General features: G+C 48.6%; 1 protein-coding gene across 1 annotated transcript in view; it reads right to left on the reverse strand.

Annotated features, from left to right (window-relative positions):
- Positions 1 to 991: 991 nt before the first annotated feature.
- The window catches only part of LOC130296728 (serine/threonine-protein kinase 17A-like), a 78,629-nt gene continuing 67,702 nt past the window's right edge, over positions 992 to 11,918 (reverse strand). The window contains exons 3-7 of the mRNA XM_056548593.1: positions 7,142 to 7,286; positions 6,067 to 6,193; positions 3,178 to 3,226; positions 2,843 to 3,022; positions 992 to 1,830 (exon numbers count right to left, since the gene is read on the reverse strand). Of these exons, the coding sequence (XP_056404568.1) occupies positions 1,581 to 1,830; positions 2,843 to 3,022; positions 3,178 to 3,226; positions 6,067 to 6,193; positions 7,142 to 7,286 (751 nt within the window). The 3' untranslated portion in view covers positions 992 to 1,580. The remainder of the gene's footprint in view (positions 1,831 to 2,842; positions 3,023 to 3,177; positions 3,227 to 6,066; positions 6,194 to 7,141; positions 7,287 to 11,918) is intronic.

Below are 11,918 nucleotides of genomic sequence, written 5' to 3' on the forward strand. Positions count from 1 at the left end.
CTCTTTGGGGGCGGTCCACAGTGGCCATTCCCCGCTCAATCAACCTTGAATAGTAGCCTTTTTTGTCCAAAAAGTTTCAGGATAACCATTTATCCATGTAAATCTCTTCTCATTCTGGGCTTGGTAGTCAAGTGGGCGGTGCTACTGTGTGAGTGACAACTTTAATAGCGCACATAGCTGTCAATCACTGATTAGGACCTCCCACTTCCTCCAACACGAATATTTCAGGTGTTTTTTGGGGGCATTTTTGGGTTAGTCAGAGGCAGGGGCGTAGCTATAGGGGATGCAGAGGTAGCGGTCGAACCAGGGCCCTGGTGCCTATGGGGGCCCCAAAGCACATCTGCCCCATAAGAGACCAGTATTATAATTGGGACAGATTCAAAAGAGGAATGTAGATGGCACTCACCTATTAAAACGTAAACTTTATTGCTTCATTTAAAACGATGCTGGCTCATGGCTGGACAGGAACAAAAAAACGCCCGGCCATAGCTGCACGTAGTGATGACGACAAGCTTGTTTCGCGGTAGCCCGCTTCTTCTGGCCTTCCTGTCCAGCTCAATGCTGGACAGTAACAAAAAAAACGCCCGGCCATAGCTGCACGTAGTGATGGCGACAAGCTTTTTTCGCGGTACCCTGCTTCCTCTTGCCTTCCTGTCCAGCTCATGGCTGGACAGGAACAAAAAAACGCTGCAGCCACACGTAGTGATGGTGACAAGCTTGTTTCGCGGTAGCCCGCTTCCTCCGGCCTCCAGAGGAGGCCGGAGGAAGCGGGCTACCGCGAAACAAGCTTGTAACCATCACTCCGTGTGGCTGCAGCGTTTTTTTGTTCCTGCCCAGCCATGAGCTGGACAGGAAGGCTAGAAGAAGCGGGGTACCGCAAAACAAGCTTGTCGCCATCACTCCGTGCAGCTGCGGCGTTTTTTTGTTCCTGCCCAGCCATGAGCCAGCATTGTTTTAAATGAAGCAATAAAGTTTACGTTTTAATAGGTGAGTGCCATCTACATTCCTCTTTTGAATCTATTCCATGAATGCTATTTTTTATTGATGTGCACCCCTATTGGTTTTTTCTTCCCCGCTCTTCCCCACTCACTAGGTAATATTTTACCGTCATTTGGGCTATAATTTGTACCGGACTGGTGGTGCCACCCCGCTTTTCCTCAATATATGCATTATAATTGAGACATGGGGCCCTGTTGCAGATTTTGCATTGGGCCCAGAAGCTACAAGTTACGTCTCTGGATGGGAGGGCAGGGGCTTCCGAATGCCCCACAAATCTGGATTCCTCTGCTGGTAGGTATGGTTCCTGTAGGTACCTGTCAAGCTAAGTGTCATATGCAATGAAGGGGCCAAAAGTTCGGTTTTAGGATCATAGGAAAGACCGAAGCCTAAACATGGACAGCTTCCGAGAGTCCAATATCTCCCACAGGCAATAAGGCAGCGGTAAAAACACAGTCATGCGTGAGCGGACCCGTTTCGTTCCTGGCATGTAAGACACCTGGTGTTGGTACAAGTGGCCGGTCTCCAAATCTGGCCTTGAAGGACAGAACCCGCTTTGGTTTGCATTGAAGGTCCTTCGGATGTTAACACACGACTTCAGGCTGAATCTCCTTCAGGGCTGTAAATGGGTTCCTCACACCTTTCAGGTCAGTCTCTATGGTTTCACGACACGGACAATGAACGGTATAAGCCAAAAGCACGATTTCTTCGGACGCTTCGGGTGTTTCTAGTTTACTTTCATTCTGCTCGAAGGTTATGGCCTTCAAAGGCTCCGGCTCCTGGTGTGAAGATAGCCAAGTGTGTTTAAGACACTGGTCAGCTCGAGCCCGCTTCCTGTAGAGAGAGGGTTGAGATGGAGTTTAGTTCTACTTCCAAATGTATGGATGAGTTACAAAAACCATGGCGGCTTTACTCTGGGATGAGATCAGTAGGACTGGACCAACTTGGCCTCTAAAGGTGGTCATACACCTTCAACAGCTTTCAGACAAACGTTCTTTCGGCCAACACCTATCTCTCCCGTTTCACCAATTTGCCAAGGGGTGGGGGGCAGTGGTGGTGAGCATCGAAATTTAGGTTTTACTTACAATGGACCATACCACCTGTACTCAGATGATCTCAGTAGGACTTGACCGAAATTGGCCGCTAAAGGTGGCAACTTATCCCGTATCGGCGATCTCCTGCCTGGTGCCACGGCTCTCTCCGTGAATGAAGCAGTGAGAAGCGGTGGCCATCACGCCTTCCCTATGCATCTCTAAGGGAGAGCCAGAAGTACAGCGATCGTGTATCTCAGGCTCCCCCATACAGATGCATGGAGGGGGCGTTTCGGCCATCGCTTTGTGCCGTGGTCGACAAAGCTTCATTCATTCATTCATTCATTCATTGGGAGAGCCAGGACGGGAGATCGCAGGGGGGTCCCAGTAGTAGTCGGACCCCCCCCCCCCCCCCAGTCAGGCACTTATCTCTGGCAGGGGATCGCATATAGGGGATGAGTTTTTGTTCTTTTTAAACTAAACTACTCCTTTAACACAGTCTAAGAAGGTAGAAGTCTCTGTCCACATATACAACATTTTCATCACCAGACTCTATCGGCCATCTATTCTTGGAACCATTTGGTTCTCCTCAGTGCCAGAGGTGACTGGTATCCAGCCACCCTTTCTACTCTCAACACATTGCTCAATCCCCCCCCCCACCACCCAAGATCATGGAGCACTCTTGTATCAAGCATCAACATCTAGAGAACATATTGGACCAACACAACCATAGAGTAGGGTCATCATGTCCTCAAATGTCTTTTAAGGGTCTTCTACATACCCTGATAGGTCAGTCAGATTTCAGATGCCCTCACCTGGGGTTTTTAATCAGAAGAGACTTAATGAAGTTGATGGCCTCGTCCGAGATTCCCTCAAATTCCTCTTGCGAGTACTGAATGGCCACCTGGGAAATATTCAGGAACGTCTCCTGCTTGGTATCTCCCAGGAACGGAGATATCCCAGTAAGCATGACGTAGGTAAGTACCCCAATACTCCTATAACACAAACACATGATGATCATGTAGACAACCGGTACGGGTTCGCTATAGCTGTGGTCTTCAAACTGTGGACCACCGACTTTTACAGCCAACGGCTGTCCGGGCATGCTGGGAGTTTGTAGTTTTGCACCATAATAAAGACTGATACTTACCACATATCTGTGGCTGTGCTGATTGGTTCATAACTCAACACCTCGGGGGCTAAAATCCAGAAAAAAAATCCTATTTTAGAATTTATCGGCACTAAAGTCTGAAATAGCATTTAGCATATTCTTATATATCCCTATATAGTGTACTATGTGACTATATAGAACGGGTTTGGCATTTCCATTTTCGAACACTCGTTCCACACCGACCACCCACATCAACCTTTTGTGTAACCTTATGGAGAAAGAGAGTTAGGCCTATGCCCAGCTATGCCACAAGGGGCGCAACGATCGAAGTCGAGGCCTCATTTGGGAATTCGGGACAGGTATCCCGGATGCCTGGACAACCACTGCTTTCAACAGTGTATGCGTCTTTAAGAAGTACATCCAGTTGAACGTACGGTACGCCCATGACATGGCAGAGCCGGCTGCACCTTGTCCCGTCACTCCAGCCAGGACTTCTGGTGCCAGCAGAGTCTCCGTATGATGCTGCCTGCAATGGGTGCTCAGAAAGGAGGTTCCATGGGAAGAGGTGAATGATTAACTTTTTTCATGGGGCAATGTGGAGTCCAATAGTATATGGTGGCAGTGTGAGGGCCTAACTACTATATGGGCCAGTATGGGAGTCTAACACCATATGGGAGCACAGAGGTGGGCTTTACTACTATGTGGTGGCACAAGAGGCGTAAGTGCTATATGGGGCTTACAGGGGCCTAAGTGCTATATGGGGCTTACAGGGGCCTAACTACTATATGGAGGCACTAAGGGTCCCTACTACTACCTGGGTACACAAAGGAGGGGGGCTAACTACGATATGGAGAGCACTAAAGAGGCCTAGCTTATATGGGGGGCACTATGGAGGTCTGACTATTATATTGGGGACACAGGAGGTCTAACTATTATATGTGGCTTTGAGAAGGCCTAATATGTGGGCACAGAGGGGTCCTAACTGCTATATTAGGACATAGAGGGGGCCTAACTACTATATGTGGGCACAGAAGGGGGTCTAACTCTTATACAGTGACCCCCCGACATAGGATGGCCCCGACATATCATCAAATCGACATACGATGGCCTCTCAGAGGCCATTGCATGTCGATGTCAGCAACGACATACAATGCTTTTTTATGTCAGGGCCATCGCATTAACTGCTATCCGACAGCACAAAATGCTTAAGCTGCCGCCGGATAGCAGCTTAATGTTCCCCGTGTGGTGCGGTAAGTATTACTTACCCCTCCATGATGCTCTGGGGATCCCTTCGGGTCCAACGCTGGTCCTCCGGCGTCTTCTCGGCCCTCTCCGGTGACGTCAATACGAAGCTGCGCACGTCATCCAAGAGGAACGGCGTACGCAGCGACGTAATGACGTCGCTACGTAGGCCCAGTAAGGCCTTGCGGAAGACAGCGGAGGACCGGAGAAGACAGCAGAGGGCCGGAGAAGACCAGGAGAGCCCAGCGGAGGCCCGGGGACACCATCGGGAGCGGCGGGGACACCATCGGGAGCGGCGGGACGTGGTGTGGAGCGGCGGGGACAGGTGAGTATGACTTTACTTTTTTACATTGCACGAATCCCTCAACATACGATGGATTCGACAAACGATGGCTCGTTTGGAACGAATTACCATCGTATGTTGAGGGACCACTGTATGTGGGCACAGAGGGGGGCCTAACTACTATATGTGGGCACAAAGGGGGGCCTAACTACTATATGTGGGCACAGAGGGGGGCTTAATGACTATATGTGGGCACAGAGGGGTACCCAACTACTATATGCGGGCACAGAGGGGGGCCTAACTACTATATGCGGGCACAGAGGGGGACCTAACTACTATATGTGGGCACAGATGGGGGCCTAACTACTATATGTGGGCACAGACGGGGGCCTAACTACTATATGTGGGCACAGAGGGTGGCCTAACTACTATATGTGGGCACAGAGGGGGGCCTAACTACTATATGTGGGCACAGAGGAGGGCTTAATGACTATATGTGGGCACAGAGGGGGACCCAACTACTATATGTGGGCACAGAGGGGGGGCCTATCTACTATATGTGGGCACAGAGGGGGCCTAACTACTATATGTGGGCACAGAGGGCGGCCTAACTACTATATGCGGGCACAGAGGGGGCCTAACTACTATATGTGGGCACAGAGGGGGCCTAACTACTATATGTGGGCACAGAGGGGGCCTAACTACTATATGTGGGCACAGAGGGGGCCTAACTACTATATGTGGGCACAGAGAGGGGCCTAACTACTATATTTGGGCACAGAGAGGGGCCTAACTACTATATGTGGGCACAGAGGGGGCCTAACTACTATATGTGGGCACAGAGGGGGCCTAACTACTATATGTGGGCACAGAGAGGGGCCTAACTACTATATGTGGGCACAGAGAGGGGCCTAACTACTATATGTGGGCACAGAGGGGGCCTAACTACTATATGTGGGCACAGAGGGGGCCTAACTACTATATGTGGGTATGTGGGCACAGAGAGGGCCTAATAACTATATGGGGCACGGTGGAGGCATAACTATGATAAAGGGGCATATACCCGCTAATTGTTTGGGGGGGGGGGGGAGGTCCAGAATTTGCCATGGATGCCACAGTAATGGTGGCATAGTACAGGGATAATGTATTCATACTAAATTCCTAAAGTCAAAGGAAGTTATGCGAAATGCAGAAGCTGGTCAACTGTTTTTGGCTTTCCGACCACCTTCAGCCCCAACAAGCAGGCCGGGGAGCGTTGGGAGGCCTTGATAGGTTTGAGTCCCAGAGGTGGCACCTGCATATACAGACATTTATGGCGTATCATGTGTTCGTGCCATAAACGTCCTAGATGGGAATACCCCTTTAAATGTTCCTCCTTAGTCCATCCTAATGGTGTCACTTACCCACATACTCCGGTGTCCCCAGTATCTCCCGCACCTCTTTAATGCTGTCCACCTGCCGGGAAAGACCAAAGTCCACAATCCGAATGTCTCCCAGCGGTTTACTGCAGGTCAGCAAAATATTCTGCGGCTGTAGAAGAGGAACCAGAATTAATAAGGATGGAACTAAACACAAGACAGAGAAGACGTTCAGCCCAAAGTCATCAAAGGGTTAACGAGTCACCGAGACCTTCTGACCGGTCATACAGACATGTGAGGAGATCACGTTGGGGAAGTCTATGATCTCGGACCACCACAGACATTTCAGAATGAGAGGTCTCTATACGGTGATCTCCTCACGTGTCTCCATGACAGATCATTCAGAGAGGACTTCCCCTTTAAAGGGGCACTCCGGCCCTAAAACATCTTATCCCCTAAGATGTCTGACCACAGGGGTCCAGCTGCTGGGGACCCCCGCAATCTTGCATTCGGCACCCACCTCTTTGAGCTGCACGCCGCGCTGCCAGCTCACAAACTGCCGGGTGCTGACCACGGGGCTGGAGTATCGTCAGGACTCCGCCCCCTTGAGATGTCACGCCCCGCCCCCGCTATGCATGTCTATGGGATTGGGGCGGAGTCATTAGATCACACCCTCTCCCATAGACTTGCATAGCAGGGGCGGGGTGTGAAGTCACACGGAGGCGGAGTTATGTTGTCACGCCCCCTCCCATAGACTTGCATAGCAGGGGCGGGGTGTGAAGTCACATGGGGCGGAGTCATGAAATCACGCCCCTACCATAGACTTGCATAGCAGGGGTGGGGTGTGAAGTCACACGGAGGCGGAGTCATGATGTCACGCCCCCTCCCATAGACTTGCATAGCGGGGGCGGAGTTATGACATTACGCCCCCTCCCATAGACTTGGATTGCGGGGGTGTGGCTGTGACGTCACGAGCCTCCGGCACCACATCGGATAGGGGATAAGATGTCTAGGGGCGGAGTACCCCTTTGAGGCCATAACATCCTCTTTAACCGCAGTTTATGTTGAATGTAATCTGAGGGTTTCGCGTTTTATGACATCACGTCTACGGTTTCCTTACTTTTAGGTCCAGGTGGACGACGTTATTCCTGTGCAGGTACAGCACCCCCTGCAGGATCTGACGTATGAGCCGCACGACGTCCTGCTCTGTGAACGCTTCGTCTTGGTCGGCCACGCACTGGTTAAAGATTTCGCCCCCGGCCGCACTAAGAGGAAGATTATAAAGAGAATTAGAATTTATTAAACATATCTAGATGCTCCAATATTATTATCTACAATTATAACCCATTTATATTCCTGTATTGTAGCAGGAACCAATCAGGAGCGGGTGTAGAGATCCCGGAGCCAATTGGGCGCTCGTGACTGGTAATGGCGACTCCATGGGCTTGGTAAATACCTCCAGTTGGTTATCAGACTAGTTTTTAGGGGGGTACTCCCATGGAAAAATTTTTTTTAATCAACTGGTGCCAGAAAGTTAAACAGATTTGTAAATTACTTATATTAAAAAATCTTAATCCTTCCAGTACTTATTAGCTGCTGAATGGTAGAGGAAATGTTTTTCTTTTTGGATTTCTCTTCTGTCACGAGCACAGTGCTCTCTGCTGACCTCTGCTGTCCATTTTAGGAACTGTCCAGAGTAGGAGAAAATCCCCATAGCAAACATATGCTGCTCTGGACAGTTCCTAAAATGGACAGCAGAGGTCAGCAGAGAGCACTGTGGTTGTGACAGAAGAGAAATCCAAAAAAAAAAAAATTTCCTCTGTTGTATACAGCCCCTAAAAAGTACTGGAAGGATTAAGATTTTTTAATAGAAGTAATTTACAAATCTGTTTAACATTCTGGCACCAGTTGATAAAAATAAAAAATAAAAGTTTTCCAAGGTAGTACCCCTTTAAAGGTAGAGAATAAAACATGCACGCGTTTCGGTCCTTCAGGCTTTATTCCTTATGAGCCGAGTACCTGGCATTGCCCGCTCTTCCTACCTAAACCTTGTGGGAGAGGAAAAACAACAATGACGCTCCTGACCTCGTGTCCTGTACCCCGCACCTACTATTCTCTGCACCTCCCTGCTGGACAGTCTACAGGATGTTTAAAACTCCCGGGCAATCTCTGCAGCCCAAGAGTAACGCAATCAGGAGATGGACTGGAAGTCCCCAACACTCACATGGGACTTCAGACAAAAAAAACAACTTCACATAAGGGGTAGGTTACAGTAATTTAACTTTACTATACTATACTTTTTGTAGAAAAATAAGTAACATGTGACCAAGTTTAATTGAAATATCTCCAGACGCTTGTAAGTCATGCAGGAACATACAGACACATATATACATACACACACACACACATATATATATATATATATATATATATACATACATACATACATACATACACATACAGACACATATATACATACACACACACACATATATATATACACATACAGACACATATATACATACACACACACACACACATATATATATACACATACAGACACATATATACATACACACACACACACACATATGTGTGAAGGCTAACGCAGTTAGCCTGTATTTGTGAGAGGGGGCGGGGTTAATCACTATGAGAACCCGCGGTGCCCCTAGCACAGTACGCCGCGGGTTCTTCACGTGACGAGAGGTCAGCTGACACACCAGTCAGCTGACCGGAAGCTGTTTCCGGCGGTGCGGTACGGGTAAGTGGCCGGGGCTGGCCTTGGTGGCGGCGTTTCTCCGCAACCACCTCTCCGGAGGTAAGCCGGAGTCCGGGGGTGTACCCTCGGCCAGGCCCCGGCCCCGGTTTCATTAACAGTGGGACACGTGGCCCGTTCTCTTCCTCCGGCGGGTCTGGCACGGCCCCTCCGGCAGTGGGACCCGTGACGGGGGCATGCTGCTGCTACTGTCTTGGGATGGCTGCGCGAGTCCTCGCTCCCCCACGAACCCCCGTGGCAGTACGGTACCGGCATTTCTACAGCCGGGTCGGTGCTGTCACCTTAGGGTTTTCTGCCAGGGTACTGGCCCCTGTTGTGGTATCGGGGAGCTTAGGCTATCATCATACCCCCGCCACCTGTCATGGTTATGTAGTGTATATTGTGTGTGTCGGTTACCGGGTTCGTTCTCAACGGGGGAAGGGGGGGGGGGGGGGGGTTTAGTCACATGCCGGCACGTTCTCTGGCTGCGCAGCTCTGCATTTTACTACAAGGGGTTAATTATATGACGGCACGATTCTCTGGCTGCTCAGCTCTGCATTTTTTTACAAGGGGTTAATTATATGACAGCACGATTCTCTGGCTTCTCAGCTCTGCATTTTACTACAAGGGGTTAATTATATGACGGCACGATTCTCTGGCTGCTCAGCTCTGCATTTTACTACAAGGGGTTAATTATATGACGGCACGATTCTCTGGCTGCTCAGCTCTGCATTTTACTACAAGGGGTTAATTACATGCCGACACGTTCTCGGGCTGCTCAGCTCTGCATTACTATAAGGGGTTAATATATGCCAGCACACTCTCGACTGCTCTGCTCGGTCATTCCTTCCACGCATACGATCAGATAGTTGTGCCGAGCACACGATTCATTTTCTACGCATACGGTCATGTAGTTGTTGGTGTTCACACTCTTATAATTTATTCCTCATACACGGTCATATAGTTGATCTGTGCAGGCTCAAAAAAAAAAAAAAAAAAAGGAAATCCCCCCCCTATAATTATTCTACGCATACGACCATATAATCCGTTCCTTGCGCCCCCTTAATTTGCTCCATGTATATGGTTATATATGTATATATACGTACACATTTTAGTTTATTCAAGGTTTACGACACGGCCCTCCTGATCACAAGGAGGGTATTTCATGTGTTTGTCAAGGCACATGCACTGGTAGCATTGGTGCAGTTCAGGCGCATGTAGTATGGGCGCTGGTAATTCTGTACATGCACTCATGGTATTTGTACGATTCATGCACTCGCGCACGTTGATTACGCTCTTGGCATTTTTCTGTTTACTCGTTCGTAACATTTGTGCCTTACGCTTGTGGGATTTGGGCCTTACAGGTGCTTGTGGGATTCATGCCTTACACGCTTGTAGAATTCATGCTGTACACACGCTTGTGGGGTTTATACCGCACACACGCTTGTTGGTTTCATGTTGTACACATGCTTGTTGGGTTTATACTGTACACATGCTTGTTGGGTTTATACTGTACACACGGTAGTAGCGTTTGTGCTGTACACACGGTTGTAGTGTTTGTGCGATATACACGCCTGTACATGCTTGTAGGATTCATGCTGTACACACGCCTGTAGGGTTTATACTGTACACACGCTTTCACATGCTTGTTGGATTTATACTATACACACGCTTGTAGGATTTATCCTGTATGCATGCTTGTAGGGTTTATACTGTTCACACGCTTGTACATGCTTGTTGGATTTATACTGTATACACGCTTGTTGGATTTATACTTTACACACTTGTAGGATTCATGCTGTACGCACGGTTGTAGGATTTATGCTGTACACACGCTTGTAGGGTTTATACTGTACACACGCTTGTACATGCTTGTTGGAGTTATACTGTACACGCGCTTGTTGGATTTATACTATACACACGCTTGTAGGATTTATGCTGTACACACGCTTGTAGGGTTTATACTGTTCACACGCTTGTACATGCTTGTTGAAGTTATACTGTACAAACACTTGTTGGATATATACTGTACACACTTGTAGGAATTATGCTGTACGCACGGTTGTAGGAGTTATGCTGTACACACGCTTGTAGGGTTTATACTGTACACACGCTTGTGCATGCTTGTTGGAGTTATACTGTACACACGCTTGTTGGATTTTTACTGTACTGTATGCACGCTGGTAGGGTTTATACTGTACACACGCTTGTTGGAATTATACTGTACACATGCTTGTTGGATTTATGCCGTACACACGCTTGTAGGATTTATGCTGTACACACGGTGGTAGCGTTTATACTGTACACTCGTGTGTCGGATTTATACTGTACACGCTTGTAGGATTCATGCTGTACACTCGCTCATAGGATTCCTACTGTACAAACACTTGCACACACTCGTAGGATCCATACTGTGCACGCATTTGCTGATTTAAACTGTGCACACTGGTACGTGCGTGTGGGGTTTGTGCTGCATGCGCGCTTGTAGGATATATTCTGTGCACGCGCTCGTGGGGTTCATAATGTACACACGCTTGTACACGCTTGTAGGATTTATACTGTACACAGGCTTGTAGGATCATCCTGCACACGTGCTTGTAGGATTTATTCTGCACACGCGCTCGTAGGATTCGTACGGTACACGTTCGTAGGATTTGTACTGTACACACGCTTGTAGGAATTATACTGTACACATGCTTGCAGGTTTTATACTGTACACACGCTCGTAGGATTTGTTCAGTACATGCCCTTGTAGGATATATACTGTACGCTCGATACATACTGTGCACTCACTTGTAGGATTTATACACGCTCGTAGGATCCATGCTGTACGTAGGATCTATACAGTACATGCGCTCGTAGGATTTATACAGTACACGCGCTCGTAGGATTTGTGCTGTACACGGGCTCGTAGGATCTGTGCTGCACACTCGCTCGTAGGAATTATACTGTGCAGGCTCGTACGGTTGTATTGTACATGTGCTCATGAGAACCATGCTGTTCATGTGCTCGTGGCATACGTCATGTGCAGGCGGTGCTTGTGCGGCTCTTGCGCTTGTAGCGTTTGTTCCGCGCGTGTGCTCGTACAGCGCATGTAGTGTTGTTCTGTGCATGGGTACGTGGTCATAGAATTACTGCATGC

Source organism: Hyla sarda, chromosome 12 (genome assembly GCF_029499605.1).
Source record: "Hyla sarda isolate aHylSar1 chromosome 12, aHylSar1.hap1, whole genome shotgun sequence".
NCBI classification, from domain to species: domain Eukaryota; kingdom Metazoa; phylum Chordata; class Amphibia; order Anura; family Hylidae; genus Hyla; species Hyla sarda.